This window comes from Abramis brama, assembly GCF_963993115.1.
Source record: "Abramis brama genome assembly, chromosome: 11".
Taxonomy (NCBI): domain Eukaryota; kingdom Metazoa; phylum Chordata; class Actinopteri; order Cypriniformes; family Leuciscidae; genus Abramis; species Abramis brama.
In genome coordinates, this window is record NC_139973.1 from 38236618 (window position 1) to 38257465 (window position 20848).

Consider the following 20848-nt stretch of genomic DNA (forward strand, 5'->3'; position numbering starts at 1 on the left):
ATAATTTTATAAAGTGAACTAGAATATACAGTGGGTGATAATGTTGTCCGGGATATGTTTTTATGCCTCGAGATTTGAAAAGTAGGCTATGATATTATCAACTAATATTATGTTTCCCTGTTCAATCAAGACTTACACTCCTGTTTAAAAGTTTGGGGTCTGTACTTAGACATTTATAATGTTACAAATGTTACGTTTCTATTCATCGAACAAACTTTTGAATGGCAGTGTAGTTACATCAGCAAAAAAGGAAAAGTCACTTCATATGTGGAGAATGTTATTCCTTTAGAAAATAATGTGATTAATCCTGCATGCCAACACATTTATTAAAAAGCAAATTAGCAGTCATTTTGATTTCAAAAGGTCATTACCGAATTCTTTGGGCATAACACCGTGTCCTAACTACACGCGACGCGCGATAAAAGGTAGGCTGTATTTTCCATGTTAATCAGAGTTTTTGTCCTATCCAGCCGCGACGGCGACACGCGACGATTCTATTTTAGAAACGTTTTCTATTTTTCTGCGACGTCGCGCTGGAACAACAAACACAAAGTGTGGCAATGATAATCTCAGGTACTGTTTATGTGCTTTATTTAATGTTAAAAGCGTGTCATGTGACTTTGAATATCATTTAGTGCTCCAGCTTTGTATCTGTAAAAGCAATAATGAATAATTTACCTCAGATCTTGAAATTAAACAATTGGAAACAAGAACGTTCAAACTGTGAACAAACAAGTGTATTCATAGACAAAGATTGTTTTAGTAACTCAGTAGCCGAAGTATTTTTAATAATGTTTAAATGATGTAATATTTGTGAATTTGATTATGTAGCTACTTATTCATTTTCTAGCGAGTGCTGTCAAGATTACTCTCTGTGCACTCGCCGCGAAACTCCGCCCACACGCTGTTCTGATTGGCTGTGGGTTTTGATTGATATTTACGCATCTTGGAGTCACGTCTAGTGTGGACAAGACAAATTATTTGTCGCTGGAATCTTATCGCATCGCGTCTGATTAGGACACAGTGTGAGGATTCAACCGTATCTAAACACGTCAACATTTGCTGCTCACTTGTCTGTGTTGGCTGTTTTGCGGAACTCGCGGACTGTCATTGGCTTCTTCTGGATGTTGTACTGAGTGAAGAGCCCTGATTGGCCAGTGACCACCTGTTGAATAGGGGCGGGAATCACCAGATCATCGATGTCATCATATGTGCGCCGGGGCTTCCAGTCCTTTGGTGGCACCACCTGCAACAGACAAACGCAGCTGCAAACTTCCCATCCACAACCCGAAAAAGTCTCTCACAGCGATTTGAGCTGAATGAAAATCTTATTATCAACTTCAACAAAGAGCGGCTAACCTTTGCCATGCCGGCTCTGTGCGCCCCCTGCGACTCCATATATGCGATGTATCTGTTGAACTCTTTGAACTCCTCTTTTGTGGGATGAAAGGTCATGATCCTGATGGCAGGACTCTGGGAGCTTTGAGAGACCGAGTCCGAAGCCATTCTGCCACTTGAACTGTATGAAAAACATGAAGAATTCAGCAACAAAGAAATCAACAACAAAACTAAATCTGTAACATAACATACTCGTTTTTTGTTTTTTGTTTTTTTTAACTCTTGAAACATTGGTGGGTAAAATTTGCATTGCATTTATATTCTCCTAACAAGTGCCTTGCTCCAGAAAACATCACCTGTCCAACTACTAAACTCCACATGTAAACCACCACTACTATTACCACTACTAGTCAAGGCACAAACACATATATTCATGATAACTTTAAGCAACTCAAAATATCATAATAATAACATGCATAATATACAATTTTAATTTTAAATCATTTAAAAATAAATAAATATTCATTAAGAAAGTAATAAAAAAGCTCAGTTTCAAAAACTATTTAATGTTTAATTAAAAATCAAAAATGTTTGTTTATAAAATAATTACATATATGTTTTCATTTAATTCAATGTATTAATATGTTTTAATTATGACTAAATTATATTTAATTATAATGAGACTAAGAATACAAAAAGTATAGATATTCCAACCTGTTGAAACAACTAAACTAAACTTAAAACAATTATTTAGAAAAACAACAATAAAACAACAGTTAATTAGAGAATATTAATTAAGTTCAAAATGATTTAAACTGGAAAAACTAGAATAAAACAACTTATGACAGTTGACAACATGCACTTTACTGACAGAAATAACCTTAATGAACTTTTTTCAATTATCAACATTATTTGATAAACTACATGCATTTTTTACACAAATACATAACTAAACTCTTTTATTCAAGCTCACGGTATGTAATAAAAGCATTAACCCACTGTAGTGTTTAATAACTGTTATGATTGAGAATGTTGAAGCACCTGTGTAAACTCACACTAGCATGCTAGCTGACATTAGCCAGATAAACACATAATATATGCTAATTCAGAGAGTTTAATCAGAAAGCATGACATCTATGAATGTGTCATGATCTCATCATCAGGTTCTGCTCAGGAACATTTAAAGTTTGACCCCGAAATCTCTCAAACTCACAGCAAAAACAACATCAAACACACACTGACGGCTAAAGACGCTCAAATGAGCACAAACTTACTCCTGTCGCACAAACACACCGCTTCAGCTCAGCACACACACGCTCATATACCTCAACACAGTGCAATTAAAGGCTTTTGGAAGTGTATAACTGTGTTATGACATGAATTATTGATCCGCTCCAAACTTTGATGAGCCTGATGGCTAACTACTGTAAACACCGACATTCACGCACTAAAACACACATGAAATCCCCCTACACACACACAACCCCGCTCATACGTGTCAGGAGAGGCTGAGAGGACTTTACTCACGGGTGTCGCGGGATCAGTTGAGGGGTGTTGAGGGCGCAAACTCAGAAAAACTGCGCAGAAAAAGACGCTTACAAACCAGACATGTCCTCCATTAGAGTGAAGCGCGACTGCGCATGCGCGCACACTGTTTACAAAGATGGAAGAAGGCGTTCCCCTGCGCGCGCCCGTAATCAACGCTCTGCACATGGGCTCTATGGGGCCTTAGATAATATGGAACATTTGTAGCTATAAATCTCTCTATATGAACGATATGGGATCATAGAATAATATGCATCATAGATATAAAATATATAGCCTATTGTTTATAGACTATTTGTTTTATATAGATAAAGAGTGATTTAGATGCAGTCATGTAGATCATATAGGGATATATTGTAGGGATTCACTCCACATGAGGCCTTATATTTAATATGAATCATGAGGCCATATAGAGTAGATAGCTATAGAATACATAAATAATATACAGTAAATTAATGTATAACACACTCCATTTAAGTCCTGAGGTCTCTATAAATCCCAGACAGAACCTTGTAGATATTGATTATATATATATATATATATATATATATATATATATATATATATATATATATATAGTTTGTATACATCTCTGTGTATCCCTATGGCACTGTAGACGCTATCCATGCATCTCATATAGAGTAACAATTTAGATTGTATAGATGTACCTACTGGTCTATAGTGTTCATAAATAGTTTATACATAATATTTTAACCCTATACATATTACATAAAGCTCATACAGCCTGTACATGCATATGTCTCAAATATCATATAGAGTAATATGTCTGAGTAGCCTATAAGATGTATGAACGTTATAAAGATTATTTGTATTTAGATAGTAATACTCTTTAGTCATAATTATTTAACTCTCAATACACAGACAAATAACTGTGTATATATAAAATTATGCAGATAATATATCTGAAATGCATCTCTACTGAGTCATATGGATGAAAACATAAAAGAATAGTTTATACTCCCACAGAATATTTAAGTTAAATACACATGCAACCATTTACATGTGATATATCCTATTGTACAAATAATATATCTATAAACCTTTATAGAGCCATATACTGCCAATGTGAATATATATAGTAGACTGCATAAATAATAGACATTATTTCTAAAATTCACTCGTCACATAGAGCCATACAGATACAATAAATTCAAGAGATAAATGGAGATTTTTGGAGGAGGACTAAAGTCTCCATGTGTTCCACAACTAATGAATCATGTAGAACAGAATCCAGTCCACATGCCTTCACATTAAACTGAGATGGACGGAGATCTGGCTCTCTGGCAAGGACACACACACACACACACACACACACACACACTGGAGAGGGACCATCTGTTCCCCTGGAAATGTGCTGAAGGAACCAGGATACAGCAAAGCCTCACGCACAAGAAACATGTACAAAACCCAATTAAGCATTTTATTAACACATATTTCTCTCCTTTTTATTAACAAATAGAAAACAGACTGCCTGTACAACAGATTGAATGCCATTTTTTTTAGTTTGCATGTAAACACAAAGTCAAATGAATTCATCCCATGTCTGCATTTTTCATCTTCCTTTGTGCTCAGGCCATAGGAGGAAAGAAACACTTGAGTATGCACATATTTCCAGACCAATGATGCTGTCGTGACGTTACGGGAGATTTGTCTTTACGAGCCACAGTGAGAGATGATCAGATGGCTGTTAATACCACATGTGGAGAGTTCAGGAGGTTTCGGGATCCCAGCCTCAGCCTGTGAGGCGAGTCGTCTGTTTTCTCTCGCTTCAGATGCTAGTCTGAGCGAATGAGAGATGGCAGAGGTTCAGCTGGAGGAACGACACGTGACGGCTGTACATGTGTGGGCAGGTCGTTCAAAACAAGCTGACCTTTGACCTCAGCTGGCCCGGCATGGAACAAGGACTTTGCAGTGGCAGCAAGAACACCATTTTCTTGTCTTTCTTTCACTCGATGGGCCTTTAGAATGGAAGGGTTTCCAGAAAACGACTGCACACAGAGCACAACGAGTCTGAACGTGTTCCCTCGTTTCGTTAGTTTAGTCAGTGTCCTTAACTAACTCGGGTGTAAGCATTTCATCTCTTTTATATTTGATTATACGGTTTTATAAAGTATCAGGAGGTGAAAAGGTTTTTTTTTTTTTTCCTATTTATAAAAGTTCCCCTTTTCCCACCAAATAAAAGTAGATCATTTAAAATATAACAATGATAAAAAGTAAGAAATCATCAGCAGCAGCTCTGAATGCTCCTCTTACAGTATTAGTAACCTGGGTCATGTGAAAATACATGTCCACATGTGCTGAAAATAATTGAACATATACAAAAAAAAAAAAAAAATCACAAATGAATAATAATAATAATATAAGAAACAAATAAGAATAAAAAAAGAACCCCTTAGATATGCAATGATCAGCATAAATGATACAAATATTGTATTTTCTGACAGATCGTACTGATGATACAATAATAATAATGATAATAATAATAAAAACAATGGCGGATGATGATGATGATAAGGTAATACAGATACAGGAGCGGTGCATTAGAGACCAGAACGAAGCTTTTGTTGCTGTTTTCAGACAGAGGAGCAGGATTGCAGTGATTCCAGTGAAAGACGTCCTGTGATGTCTCCTCTCTTCTGATATTCCTCCTCTCTCAGTCTCTCTTTCTCCCTCCAGCTGTGGTGACTGAATAGGTGGGATGATTATGGCTCAGAAGGAAGCGGCGGCTCTCCGGATGTGGCGTTCTGAGGCGTTCTGGGAGTGGTTACGTTGCATAGTGATCGAAGCTGCCCAGGTACTCCAGAGCTGCTCTGTAGCACAGCTGGTACTGGTCCTGCACACACGGGACACACACAGTTAAAGAGGACCCATTACAACATCTAAACTCTTTAGTGTGTAATGTTGCTGTTTGAGCATATAAAAGCTCTGCAAAAGTCCCTCCAGCGGGAGTTAAGGCCCGTTCACACCAAGGACGATAACTATAAAGATAACGATAAAGATACAGCTCTAAAAATCGTTCTCAATATTAAAGAATAGCAGAGTTCACAGCACAGCTATAACAATAACCATATAGAGGTCAAGGTCACTTTTATTTATATAGCACCTTAAAACAACATTACTGCTGACCAAGGTGCTTCACAAAAACACAATAAAAAATAACAGTCATGCAAAAATACTAAGACTACATATACACAATTATGAAAAGGCCTGAGAAAAAAGATATGTTTTCAGAGATGACTTAAATGCATATAAGGAAGAAGATAACCTAACAAACTGAGGTAATGAATTCCACAGCTTAGGACCAAAGACGGAAAAGGCTCTGTCAGATTTAGATTTCAAGCGAGACAGTGGAATGATTAATAATTTGTCAGAGGATGATCTAAGAGATCTTGGGGGAGAGTATGGACAAATAAGGTCTGAGATATAAACTGGAGCCAGACCATGCAAGGCTTTAAATACAAAAGTTAAAACCTTGTACTCAATTCTGTATTTGACCGGTAGCCAATGTAAATGTGATAAAATAGGGGTGATATGTTCATGTTTTTTCTTCCCCATTAAGAAGCGAGCTGCAGCATTTTGAACCAGTTGCAAACGTAATAGTGAAAACTGGTTTATACCGGCATACAGAGCGTTACAATAATCAAGCCTTGTTGAAATGAAAGCATGAATGACTGTCTCTAGATCACCAAACGATAGAAAAGATTTCAATTTCCGTAAAACCCTAAATATAGAGAAACGATATCGTTGGGATCACTTTCGGAATTTTTTTCCCCAGCTGTTGAACGATAAAACTCTGACAGCCAATCAGAATCCATTCTAATTTAAAGAGATCGCGCATTTAAAATGGCAGCCGACATTGTTGAGAAGTTAATCGCAGAGGTTCAGACAAATCCAGCACTGTTTGACAAGTTAAGCTCCTTTTCAAGAAAATGGATATGGCAAACAATCGTTCACACCCTCTGAATAAATGGTAATGAAGTATTACCTCAGGTATCCAGTGCTCGTTTCCACAACATTGTCTTGCTTCCTTTGAAGTTGCGGAGAAAAAAAGACTAGGTGTTGTTTTATTCCACTATATCGACTCCGTCAGCTAAACTCACTGCTAGATTAGATCGACTACACTAGCTTCACTCAAACATAGCATGCTGAGGACATCTGCTCGTTAAAGCCGTGTAAATGCAACAAGAACAGCAAAAACGTGTAATGACGTTGTACACACTTTGAAGCCGCAGCGCGAGCATACAATAACAGACCGTTATCGTTCGTTGGTGTGGACGCTAATAGTTATTGTTATAGTTATCGTTCTTGGTGTGAACCGCCCTTTATCCTCTATATCAGTGTCACTGTTTCTGAACTCCCTGAAACGCCTCCATTGTAGTCTTGAGTTTCTTCCGGGAACGAACACGTCACAATATTCCTCATTTAAATAATTAATACGCAGAATAAAGGGGCGGGGCCTGGTTGAGTTAGTTAGTAGTGTGTTAAACTGGTGGTTATGGTAAGGGGCGGGACATTTCCCAAACACACTCGAAGCGATTGACCAATCACAACACACTGATCCAGCCGACCAATCAGAGCACAGTGTGCTTTTCAGAAGGAGGGGCTTCATAGAGACAGGAACTAAACAGAGCGTTACTGACAGACTGGGAAGAGACGGGCTGCAACAATGGAAAATAATGCGTTTTATGAACATTAAGGCATGAAAAACAAATTTACCAATTCAAGACTTTGAAAATGGGCAGAATAGGTCCTCTTTAAAACACAGCAGCACAGACTAAACCGCCCTGAGGAGCTTGAACTAATGCTTTACCTAAAAGTGGATCATGTTCTCAGCCTCATTCCTTCCTGATTTGCAGCAACATGAGAACTTTTACATTTTCATTTGAACCATTCCTTTTACGCCAGAGAGTGTGAGGTGTGTGTGAGCTTACCTCTGTCTGTACCATGGCAGGTCTCTGCGTGCGGAGTGTTTTTATGGTCTGGAACATGTCCACCACCCCTTCATACCTCATCCGCTCCAGGACAATACTTAAAGTGATGAAGACTCCTGTTCTCCCGACACCAGCACTGAGACAGAGAGAGAGAGAGAGAGAGAGAGAGAGAGAGAGAGAGAGAGAGAGAGAGAGAGAGAGAGAGAGAGAGAGAGAGAGAGAGAGCAGTTCAGCACACAAACACAACATCTACCGATCGAACGAAAAAACACAATTTTTTAAATCTCTTCTGCTCACCAAGACTGCATTTATTTGATCAAAAAATTCTATAAAAATAATAATATTGTAAAAATACTGTATTATTACAATTTAAAATAACCGTTTTCTATTTGAATATATTTTAAAATGTAATTTATTCCTGTGATCAAAGCTGAATTTTCAGCATCATTACTCCAGTCTTCAGTGTCACATGATCCTTCAGAAATCATTCTAATATGATGATTTGCTGCTCAAGAAACATTTCTGATCATTATCAATGTTGAAAATATTTTTGTGGAAATAGAAATCTTCTGTAACATTTTTAATACTTTTACTGTATTAAAGTATTTATCTATTCCAAAAATAAACAAATCTTGATACAAAATGAGCTCTTAGATACATCCAGTAAAGTTTTGACAGAGATTTACAACATTTTGAAAATCACATTTTATGTGAATATTTAATTTATCATCCAGCACTCTACTACACACACACACACACACTCGTCCACTCTGCCTCTCACCTGCAGTGAACAGTAATCGGTCCGTCCTGTCCAAACTGCTCCTTGGTTTTGTGGACTTGGCCAATGAAATCAATAAAGCCCTCTCCTGTCTTTGGCACGCCTTGTTCTGGCCAATCGGTGAACTGAAACTGGCGGATCGTCCTTGACTGACCATCCTAAGAGAGAGAGAGAGTGTTGTAAGAGCGTATTTTAAAGACAGCACAGCTGAAGTCTTGCGTTCACGTCTGCTGAACTCACCCTGGCGTCTGTGACTTTAAACTCTCGTAAGATGTACTGTGGCATGTTGTATTCAGCCATGGGGTCCACGACGAAGTACTGGTATCGCGCAGATCTTTCTGCAGGCCAGTACTGATGACACTTCTCCTGTGAAACAGAACACACACGTGGTTAAAAGAGTGGCTCACACTTAATTGCTTTGTCCAAATCCCAAAGCTTTTTTTGTTCATCTTTTGATTTCTACGTTTCTTGCCTTTTGTCCCTTAGATGTAACGCACAGAAGGACAGCCCGAGGCCAGCACACAAGCTGATTTTCAGCATCATTAACATTTCATTAACAGTATTATTTTGTGTTAATTACAGCAGAGTTTTCCCCCACATTGCATGTTTAGTTTGTTATTATTATCTGCTACACTTAAATCAGTCCCTTCAAAGGATTTTGTGATCTTTCAATTGCAAGAATGAATGCAAATATAATAGATTCCGGCATTATTTGTGACAGCTTGCAGTTATGCATAATTCTTCCACAGAAACATTAACCTGAAGATGGTGTTCAACTGCCGGACAATAATTGATTTAAGTAATTATGCAAATTTTGTTTACAGTAACTGTACTTTTACTGTCACTAATACTAATTGCATGACTACATAATGATTATCGTTAGGTTTTTATTGCAAAACTACAAAAATAAAAAAATAAATGCTGCAAATATCACAGAATTTTTAAAAAAAGGCTGCAGCAAATTTAGTCAGTTTGGGATGCAAAATTAGAATTAGTTTCAGTTTTAGTTAATGATAATAACCCTGCCTTAAAGTTGACAGCACATCCTTTCACAACCCAATCGATTCCCAGTGAATCCCTGGTTGAATATCTCGTTTAGCTCTGAATCACATCACAGAAGTAAAATGGGCCACTCACATTGTCTTGGTTCATTGATGTGTGCAGGAATGTGCGAATCTGTCACAACTCACCCGTCCCATCTCTCTGAGCTTCGTCAGCATCACCACGATGGTGGAGTTGTGCTCCCAAAGCATCCTCCAGAAGTCCTCTGTGGTTTCAGACAGAGGACCTTGCGTGGCGATGTACGCCTTCTGCTGTCTGCAGGAACAACACATGAAGATACAGTTTAAGAACACACCAATCCTCACAGACCGCTAACAGCAGCTCTTCTCCATGAGGGTGGAGTGATTCCTATCTAACAGCAGGAGGCGCTGCGGCTCCGTGAGCAGAAACACATCAGACAGACGGAGAAGGAGATAAAGATGCAGTGAGAGAAAGAGGGAACAGAGAACAGAGAACGAACAAGAGAGTGTGTGAAGGCAGAAGAGTTCTAGATCACTCAAACTCTGTCCCGTTTGGCAGTAGCGGACGCTTCCAGCCCTCATCCTGCTGTGAGATCCTCAGGTCTCTGATCAAGTTTTTATTTTAGATAAACTTGAGCAAATGCATCTCTGCTGTGCTTGAACAAGTGGAGTAAACGTCTACTCCACCTTCTGCAGACTCCTCATCTTCCAGTGATTTAGCAGCGCAGGTTTCTCTCTGAGTGACTGTACTGTTGGTCATGCTGAGTGTTTACTCGACACATTCTAGAGGGGAAGGTGTTTGTGTACTTTGCAGTAGATGAATAACGCAACATATCATCAGATGATCAAAGCCTGATCAAACTCACACAGAACACTGACAGTTTTACATACATTATTATGTTTTCTTGAGAAATCTTGAGATATCTATCTATCTATCTATCTATCTATCTATCTATCTATCTATCTATCTATCTATCTATCAATCTATCTATCTATCTATCTATCTATCTATCTATCCATCCATCCATCTATCCATCTATCCATCCATCCATCCATCCAGTTTGTTTTGGTTAACTTTTTGATCTATATTTATATTACGGTGAGGTGTATATCTTACATAAATATCTAATATCAATGTGGCAAAAACCAATTATATAGAACAGAGAAATCGCTCAAAGTATCATGAACTTCTCAGTCTTGCTGACACTGGACGTCTTTACTCCCATTGGTTGGTGCATTACATCACTGCTCATTTGCATAAAATGTAACATCACTACACACGCCCACATTTCCAATCATCACAGTTGCGGACTCTCACTGACTTCGGCTCGTTTCGGGCACTGCAAATCACTGAATGAGTGAACGCATCTTCACACATGGCATGCTGGGAGAAAACCGCATTTATCCAACATATGCTGAAGGAGGCTGAGACACACACACACACACACACACACACACCCCTCACAGGTGTGATAGAGTCTCATTTGTTCACTAAATGACAGGAAAGGAAATTGCTGCCCCCCCACCCATCACACACACACACACACACACACGCATGCTCATCAAGCTAAAAGCATGTGAAAGCCCTTCTCCCTCTGTCCTTCATTACAAACACGATTACTGCCAATTACTCTGTTTACACTTCAGTCAGGCGGCAGATGCAGTGGGAGCTCTTTGATTGGCCGTTAATTTGATTAAGGGCCAATAATGAGCACAGATTCTTGACACACCTTCCTCCCTCCACCTCACATGACCCCTCAGCAGCAAAGGAAGTACTTCACATTTAATTCTGAATGTTATTAAAGGATTATTCATATTGAGCACTGCTGCAAACATTCCCTGTGGCAGAAAGTTGCAATGCATCCCAAGAACAGTCACAGAGACGGGATATTTTATATGATGCATATGAGACTGTATGGTCCATTGAGTAGGTTGTACCGTCTTAGGTAATGCAATTTTAATATCCATTTTTCCAGGTTTTCATTCACAGAAAACTCTTCAATGAGATTTTTTACTGCACAATCCCCTGGACAGACAGTACGTGATATGGATAGTCATTGCTAACAAAATAATGTGTTTACTATGTGTACTATTATTACACTCTCTGGAATACTTTAATCTGATTGGTCAGCTGCAGGATTCTGTGGTCGTACTTATATGAGTGCTAAACTGTGTAATTAGCATTGTCATCTTTCTGCTAAACATCTAATTTTGTGTTCGATAAAAGAAAAAGAAGTGATAAAGATAAAAATAAAAGACAATTTATTAATAATAGAATACCAGTAAAATGTAAAGTAAAATGCAGGGCAATCTTAAATAAAAACCCCCCAGATATATAAGCGCTTCTCATTACATATTTGGGAAGATGGCTGGGTAATGTTGCATTTTCAAATGCAAGTTAAAGGATTAGTTCACCTCAAAATGAAAATTTCCTGATCATTTACTCACCCCAATGCCATCCAAGATGTCCATGTCTTTCTTTCTTCAGTGGAAAAGAAATGAAGTTTTTTGAGGAAAACATTTCAGGATTTTTCTCCACACAATGGACTTCAACGGTAACCAAATTGTTGAAGTCCAAATCAATGGCGTTTCAAAGGGCTCTGCACGATCCCAGCTGAGGAATAGGGTCTTATCTAGCGAAACGATCGGTCATTTTCTAAATAAAATAAAAATGTATATACTTTTTAACCACAATTGTTCATTTTGTGCTGGTCTGCGACGCGCCACGCATTGCGTCATCACGTTGGAAAGGTCACGCTGGACGTAGGTGGAAGTACCGCCCCATTGTTTACAAAGCGAACATGCGAAGACTAATACAAAAGCCCTTTAACAAAAAAGGTAAAACAAAGATGTCGGACAATTTTGAAGTTGGAGGAGAAAATGAGATGGAGTTTTTCGCCCTCCCCTACCTAAGTACACAGATGAAGACCTTAGGCAGATGGAGGAGACCGCTACGTCCAGCGTGACCTTTCCAACGTGATGACGTAATGCCTGGCGCGTCGCAGACCAGCACAAGACGAACAATTGTGGTTAAAAAGTATATACATTTTTATTTTATTTAGAAAATGACCAATCGTTTCGCTAGATAAGACCCCATTCCTCAGCTGGGATCGTGCAGAGCCCTTTGAAACTGCATTGATTTGAACTTCAACATTCTGGTTGCCATTGAAGTCCATTGTGTGGAGAAAAATCCTGAAATGTTTTCCTCAAAATACTTCATTTCTTTTCCACTGAAGAAAGAAAGACATGAACATCTTGGATGGCATTGGGGTGAGTAAATTATCAGGAAATTTTCATTTTGAGGTGAACTAATCCTTTAAGTGCCACAAACTCACAGCGTTGGCAGAGATGGAGTTTGTGTGCATCAGCATTTACTGCGAACCGAGCCGCTCCAACACACTGCAAACATTGAATCATGAGCTGCCAATGTGTAAATGAACAGTGTCCTGCTTCACTCTGAAACACACAACGCATCAGACTATATATGTATATAATTAAATCGCAGCCTTTGCAGATTGGAAAATATAGAAATCCATATAAATACAGAACACCTAATACAGAACCCTTGGGAACTATTCCTTTAACTCTGTCTCAGTGGTGGGCTGGATCAAACCCAGTGCAGTCGGCTGAACGTTTATCTGTGCGTGTGTGTGTGATAGATTGAGCTCTGCATGGAGACCAGACTCCTCATGACGGGTAATCCTATTATTTGTCCGCTGAACTGTGTTCATCACCTGTCAGCTCGTGGCCGCAGGGCCGCTCTGATTCCCAGCGCTGATAGCGCTCCAGTTATGGACAGTCCTGCCAATAAGAACAATTTGTCCTGACAACTAGCAGCACAAAGGCAGTAGACGCGCAGACGCAGACTTCCGAGACGGGCCATGACTCTGAGCTGTCACATCCAGCAGGAGTCAAAGAGATGGAGAGACTCGCTTCAGAAGAACACGCCATGTTTTATCCCAGTTCTCCAGAGCCGGAGTCACAGTTGCTCTCAATTGGTTCTCAGATCTCTGTTTATGACAGGGCATAATTCTGAATTTAAGATCTGCCTCTCTTTCAATTCAGGAGTGTGAGTTTGAATTAAAATGTCCTCACCACAGGATGTTGAATTGAAATGACAGGAAGAGGAATTTACTGAATTGCAATCGCACAACCCTGATTCTCTCACACACACACACACACACACACCTGTATCCGTCGATGAAGCTGGCGTTGATGTAGTCGGACCCCTCCACTCCTCTGATTGGCTGAAGACACACACGGCTCGACTCGAAGGGCATGATGTTGACCAGTCGGTTCTTGAATTTGTTGCACGGCAGACTAGCGCTGATGAATCTGGAGGTGTGTGCTTTAGAGTTGGCCAGTTTCTGCAGAGTGAAAAGACACAGAACACATTTATAGTGCTCTAAAATTGTGAAATAGACAAATACACACTTCAGTTCAAAAGTTTGGGGCCGGTAAGTTTATATTTAATATTTATATTTTTTATATTTAAAGTTAATATTTGAATTCAGGAGGAATGCATTAAATTGAATCCCAAAAAATATGAGGCATCACAACTGTTGTCAACATTGATAATAATCATAAATAATTTTTGAGCAGCAAATCATCATATCAGAATGATTTCTGAAGGATCATGTGACACTGAAGACTGGAGTAATGATGCTGAAAATCCAGCTTTGATCACAGGAAATAAATTACATTTTAAAACATGGAAAAGTTATTTTAAATTATAATAATATTTCACAATATTACTGTTTTTCTTTCTTTTTTCTAAACTAAATGCAGTCTTGGTAATCAGAAGAGACTTTCAAAAACATTTTAAAAAACGTACCGACCCCAAACATCTTATTTTGCATCATTATATTGTGTTTTAGATATTAGAATCAGAATTGGTCATTGAAAAGAAAGGAATGCTCTGGGTTCAGAAGTTAAGTTTCAAGTATTTGTAGCACAGAAATGAGTTGAACTCAAAAGCAGTTTTCCACTGTCAACATTTGACGTCTTTCTCTGGCAAAGAATGAATGTTTTGAGTGGCTTTGTTCTCAAACTTCAAATGATATGTGCTCTTTGAATCACAGCGTGTCACCAGGAAGCATCATGGGGAAAAAAACAGCCCATTAAAGTCATTCATGTTGTGCGGGGAAACCCAAATGTGTCAACACACAGCTCCGACTGCACTGATTCTTCACAACATCAAGCATTTAAAACCTGATTACATCTATAATGATCCTACATGTAAAACATCTCTGAGCCTCATCACTGGGGCTGTGAACGCTTCTGAGGACAGATGTTGTGTGTTAAAGCCCAGTCGTGCAGGAGTTTCTCAGCTTTAACTCTCAGCAGTCACAGATACAGGCTCTCAGCTTCTCCTTCAGCTCCCAGCATTATGTAAATAATTAAAAAGTGCACCTTTGTTTTAGTAAGGATATTTCTGCAAAGAATTTCAATGTGCATGGCTTTCCTCTGTCTACAGCGCTTTTTCTTGTAGTATTACTAAGAAAATGAAATCAACCTTTACCATTAGACACGCAAATCACAAGGAATTTACCAATTCAGTTTCAGATTCGAAGTCTATAGAAGCTTGTTTCCGCCACAGAATAAAAAATTAAAATGGTAATTCATTGCGAGTTTATATCTCACAATTCTGACTTACAACTCGCAATTGCGACTGTATATCACGCAATTCTGACTTTATAACATGCTTATTAAAACTTTTATAACTGGCTTAGTTATGAAGTCAAAATTGTTCCATTAACAAAAAATGCTTTTCATTCCCAATTAGTATTATTTATATATTATTATAGTGTTTAATATTTTTAATTAGTTTTTATTTTTATATTTTCAGTTATTTAATTTTTTTTTGTAATTTTTTTATGAGCTTTGTCATTATTTTTAACATTTCTATTATCTTATTTTCAGTTTTAGTTTCAGTTCAATTTTAGTTTTTATTTATTTCCAATTAGTAATTTTAGCGCTCAAGTTTAAACTTATTTCACTTAGTTGACTAGGTAACATTTATAATTAAGTTTTCATCTAATATTTATAATTTTAAAAATGTATTTCAGGATTATTTCAATTAACAGTTGATAGGGACAGTGCTGAATAGTCATGAACGTTTCAGCCTTGCTAATTTAAATATTCAAGCTGAAGAAGATGCGAAAGGGAGCTCAATTCGTTACTTGCGCGCTGTGTGGGAAGTTTTCCGTGCGCAAAAATCCGAAGCTGTATCCTAATCATCAAATTCATCCTGACTGGCTGTGATTTTGTGCCTTCATGCAGTGTTTTGCTTTCAGTGAGGAGAGAAGAGCTGACACTGGAACCCTGTTGTGTCGTGTCAGGTTAGGAAGATGTACGAGAATATGTGTGTGTTTCTGACCTTAAACTCCAGTTCCATGGCGGTGACGGTGTCTCCGGGCGACACCTGCGTGAGCTTCTGGATGTGTGTGTACAGGCTCCGCGCCGGGACCTCGGTGTTCCCGCAGGTGGCGGCCTCCAGCAGGGCCTCGTGGATGAAGATATACTGATCTTCTGTCTGCACCATGTAGTTCCTCTGAGCGCGCATGCAGGTCACGTGACCGTAGATATCCACTGACTTCTCGTGCTTCATCCGCTCGAGCATGGCCTCTATTACGATAAAACAGCCCGTCCGACCCACGCCAGCGCTTCCATGGAAAAACACAAGGGAAATCTCACATTTAGATGAATTCACAGGTGCACGAGCACATTTATAGATATGTGAGTGGAGATCAGGATCTACCTGCAGTGAACCACCATGGGTCCGGCGTCAGGTGGGTTGCAGGCCTTGACCCTGCGTAGAAAGGCTAAAATTGGTGTAGGGTATTCGGGAACGCCATGATCCGGCCAGGCCATGAACTGGAACTGCCGAACTTCCCGTTTCTCACTGGATCCATTCTGTTAGAACAGATTTAAGGAGACATCTGTGACCCTGGATCACAAAACCAGTCACGAGTCGCACGGGTATATTTGTAGCAATAGCCAACAATACATTGTACGGGTCAAAATGATCGATTTTTCTTTTAGGCCAAAAATCATGAAGATATTAAGTAAAGATCATGATCCATGAAGATATTTTGTACATTTCCTACCGTAAATATATAAAACATGTATTTTTGTGAGTGAATGCAGCACAATCGTGAACATAAATGAACAACTTTAAAGAAGATTTTCTCAATGTTTCGATTTTTTTACACCCTCAGATTCCAGATTTTCAATAGTTGTATCTCGGCCAAATATCGTCATATCCTAACAAACCATACATCAATGGAAAGCTTATTTATTCAGCTTTTTGTGATGTATACATCTCAATTTCAAAAAATTGACCTATGTGACTGGTTTTGTGGTCCAGGGTCACATATGATGAAAAAAAAAAAAGAAAAAGAGAATTTACTTGTTTTTTAATAAAATAGTATGTTTAGTACTGTATGAGCTCGTTAACTTATGACTGCCTACATTTTCATATCAGCGCCTCTTTAGCATTCATCTGGCCTGTTCTGATGAACTATGCTAGTACATGGAGGTTAGCCAATCAAAACAGTTGTAAATCAGTCTGTTTAACAGTAAGGATCTGAGGGAGGGTGCAAAATTGGTTATGGCAAAAAAGTTACAACTGATTTTTTTCACCAGGAAACGTTGACTAACAGTATAAGTGGACTTGCACAATTTGACCCATGTAAACATTTACAGAAATATTCTCTTCAAAAATGTATTTGGTTAAAATGCTTTGTGATGTGACTTTCTTCATCATAAATGGTGAAACAGAGAAACCGATTTAAAATGTACAATGCTAATAAAGTATATATAATATAGTACATTTTTAATCACTATACAAGTCTTAAAAGCCAATACAATTTGTCATAAAATCCTTTTCTATTTGGGAAATCTTTTATAAAAAGTTGCTACTAGTACCCAAGCCGACTTTTTACCAAGAGGGAGTTTCATCTCGCACTACTAATTCAATTTGGATGTTTTTGTGGAACTATTTCCAGGTTCATTTATTCAGTTCTGCGGTGTGACGCCTCCACATCAGAATTAATGAGCAGAAAAGTTTCATTCATTTGTGCGAACGCAGCGTATCTAACTGAGCGTCAAATTTAAATCAACATGAACATCTAAAACTAGTTGTTTTGAGTATAGTTTTCATTGCATTTTTTTTTACAGAGCCTGAATGTCACTTGAAAAAATTCGAAAAGTGGTGAAAAAACTAAACAAAAAAAGATAATCATCTATAAACACACACAGACCTTATAGAGAGCGAAGGTTCTGACGCTGTAGGTGGCCAGTTCCACTGTATCCAACATGGACACTTGAATCATGCCATATGTTTCTGTTCCACGGCTCGGCCAGTACTGATCACACTTCACCTACAATCACAAACACACACAAGCATCACACAAGGCCTGGCGCTGTGCTTCTGCTTTAGAGACGCTGAAGCGAATGCAGGGCTGGTGGCCTGAGGGTCTCTCTCTAGCACTGATGGGACAGATGGGGAATCACGCACCGAAGAGTGTCCAGGACTGTGCTGAACCTCAGGCTCTGATAACACACACGGGTCACATACTGTGTGCACACACACGCGCACCGAGCGCAGAGGGCTGTGTTAGTAATGACTGGGGTTGAGATGCATTAGCGTGACCCATCTGGGCTTCGGTAAACACTGCTGTTCTTCCTACACAAAGAACAGGTACAATCTGTGCACTTGTTCAAGATAATTAATAAATACTGCGGACAAACCAAAACCCCCCATTAAACTTTCTGCATTTTTAGAATGAACTAAAAAAAAATGTCATATTCATTTTTTTTTGTCTTTTTCTTTGTCAAAAATGTCATATTCATTTTTTGTTGTCTTTTTCTTTGTCAAAAATGTCATATTTCATTTTCCTCATTGAGGACGTCCCTGGTGTTCCCTTCTTCAAATCTTAAGAGAGTATAGAAGGTAATAAAGCCATTTCATATTGTGAAATGAATACAATCCTGTTATGTTTCGGGATGCACATTAAAGTATATCTGTGATAACAGAGCACAGCAGGATGTACAATCACATTCATTTTCTATTGTTATTGAAAGCACATAATAACAAGGCAATTTTTTGTTTCCAATTCAATCTGTATATTCTCTTTTTTATTTTGGTGTATTCTAGACTGAAATCAAGTTATGTTTGTGAGCTATATATATATATATGAAGTATATATATATATATATATATATATATATATACACACTACATTGAACTTAATACAAATGATATGATATCGCAAATTATATATAAAAAAGGCAAAACACAAGGTACATAATTCTATTAGAAAGCTTACATTAGATCATGTATTTTGAGACTGAGCATGTGGAGTAAAACAGAATGACCATCTGGCCACACTGCAGGTGAGGGAACATGTAACGCCTCCCTCCCTCACAAACACACATCACTTCCTGCTCAATAGACCTGACACTTACGGTCACTTCCTTTTCTAGATAATTCTCGGAGAGGCCACATGTTTGCATGTGTTTATGAAGTTGTTGAGAAAACAAATATTTTAGGAATCTGTCAAAAACTTTTTGTTTAAAACTAAAAAGTTTATTGTAATTTATGGGCAAATAACAAACTAAAACAACTAAATAGTCTTTTTTCACACATACTAACCAAAAAAGGCCTTGATAACAGCTTACATTCTTGCTGCCATTGTTTTTATGTACAGTACTTTTCCACAGTTGTTATTGACTTCCAAATAGTGTTGTTCCCAAAGACTTGTTTTTGATTATTTTTTTGTGCAATCTAACTTTGAATCCGCTAAAAATGTGTTCAAGTCTGGACTTTGACTTGGCCAACTGTGACTAAAGAGTTTACACATACTGGTGGATTAAACATTACAGAAACATAAAAAAAAACATGATTTTGGTAATCACCAATACTGTTAGTTTAGGCCAGCTGTGGCACAAACACACTGGATGTATAGTCGTTATTGTGATTAATAGTCGGTATAAGTTCCTACTTTAAAAAATGTTTCTCTAGAAACTTTATTTAGTTCTATATAAAGTTCCCGAGTGACATCTCACCCTGCTCTTCTCCTCCAGTCTGGTCATCATGACGATAGTGTTGGTCCTCTGCTCCCACACCATCCTCCAGAAGTCACTGAGCGTCTCGGGTAAAGGACCTTGAGTGGCGATGTAGGCGTTCTGCTTGCGGTAGCCGTCGATGTAGTTGCCATTGATGTAGTCACTTCCCGGCACACCTGCAGTTAACACACATCGAAAGGCTGCTAACTGAGTATTGCACTGTACAAAACATGTCCTTGGCAGGCCAACTTGGAATGTGCACAATGTAATATTTTGAAATGTGTTAACCAGCATTGAGAGTCAATTTTCCAAAATATTTAATAAAAACAGTCATGATTTAAGACTTGAAGGTCTTTCACAGAATTCAGTAGATGTAGATTGTGTGCAGAACTCGTCATTGCTGAATCTCTCTTTATTTTGGGATGTTAAAGCACATACACTTCTCTTCAAAAGTTTGGGGTCAGTAAGATTTTTTCTTAAAGAAATTAATACTTTCATTCAGCAAGGACACATTAATTTAAACAAAAGTGAGAGCAAATACAAAAGCTTGTTTCAGATTTACCATTTTCCAACATATTTAATAAACAGTCATGATTTAAAGGACAACTCCAGTGAAAAATGAACCTAGGGGTAATTAACACATGGTTACCGAGTCGATCGTTCCCTGAGATGAGTTTTCATGAAAATCGAATGTAAAGAGTTTTATCTTTAAAAACAGATTAGCTCATAACACTAGTATATGGGGCACAGAGTAAGTAAATCGCTAGTTAATACCACTAACAAGGCTCAAAATAGCCTCACACTAACACGGTAGCATAATGAGGGTCCCTACATGCAAACCGAAGCATTGAGAACTTTGTAAGTGTACAGACAGTTTAATAAGAAGATACTTTATAAAGACAGTACATTACGCGTTTACAGACAGGATCCATCTTGGAAAATAGTCTCAACTAATCGAGTCACGAACGCCGTCGATAGGATAGCTGGTCGATAGGAATTACGCATAGTGAAATCTAACGTAGCACGGCGTTCGTGACTCGATTAGTTGAGACTGTTTTCCAAGATGGATCCTGTCTGTAAACGCGTAATGTACTGTCTTTATAAAGTATCTTCTTATTAAACTGTCTGTACACTTACAAAGT

General features: G+C 38.3%; 2 protein-coding genes across 10 annotated transcripts in view; both read right to left on the reverse strand.

Annotated features, from left to right (window-relative positions):
- Window positions 1–2997, reverse strand: part of kdm4aa (lysine (K)-specific demethylase 4A-a) — a 27442-nt gene extending 24445 nt beyond the window's left edge. For both annotated transcript variants that reach the window (XM_084128829.1, XM_084128828.1), the window contains exons 1-3: window positions 2866–2997; window positions 1360–1519; window positions 1071–1246 (exon numbers count right to left, since the gene is read on the reverse strand). In XM_084128829.1, the coding sequence (XP_083984955.1) occupies window positions 1071–1246; window positions 1360–1506 (323 nt within the window). In that variant the 5' untranslated portion in view covers window positions 1507–1519; window positions 2866–2997. The remainder of the gene's footprint in view (window positions 1–1070; window positions 1247–1359; window positions 1520–2865) is intronic.
- Window positions 2998–4310: 1313 nt separating this feature from the next.
- Window positions 4311–20848, reverse strand: part of ptprfa (protein tyrosine phosphatase receptor type Fa) — a 226679-nt gene continuing 210141 nt past the window's right edge. For all 8 annotated transcript variants that reach the window (XM_084128827.1, XM_084128826.1, XM_084128824.1 and 5 more), the window contains 10 exons: window positions 19707–19882; window positions 17900–18019; window positions 16396–16550; window positions 16015–16300; window positions 13824–14002; window positions 9804–9930; window positions 8854–8979; window positions 8617–8771; window positions 7836–7971; window positions 4311–5737 (listed from right to left, as the gene is read on the reverse strand). In XM_084128827.1, coding sequence (XP_083984953.1) covers window positions 5669–5737; window positions 7836–7971; window positions 8617–8771; window positions 8854–8979; window positions 9804–9930; window positions 13824–14002; window positions 16015–16300; window positions 16396–16550; window positions 17900–18019; window positions 19707–19882 — 1529 coding nt within the window. In that variant the 3' untranslated portion in view covers window positions 4311–5668. The remainder of the gene's footprint in view (window positions 5738–7835; window positions 7972–8616; window positions 8772–8853; window positions 8980–9803; window positions 9931–13823; window positions 14003–16014; window positions 16301–16395; window positions 16551–17899; window positions 18020–19706; window positions 19883–20848) is intronic.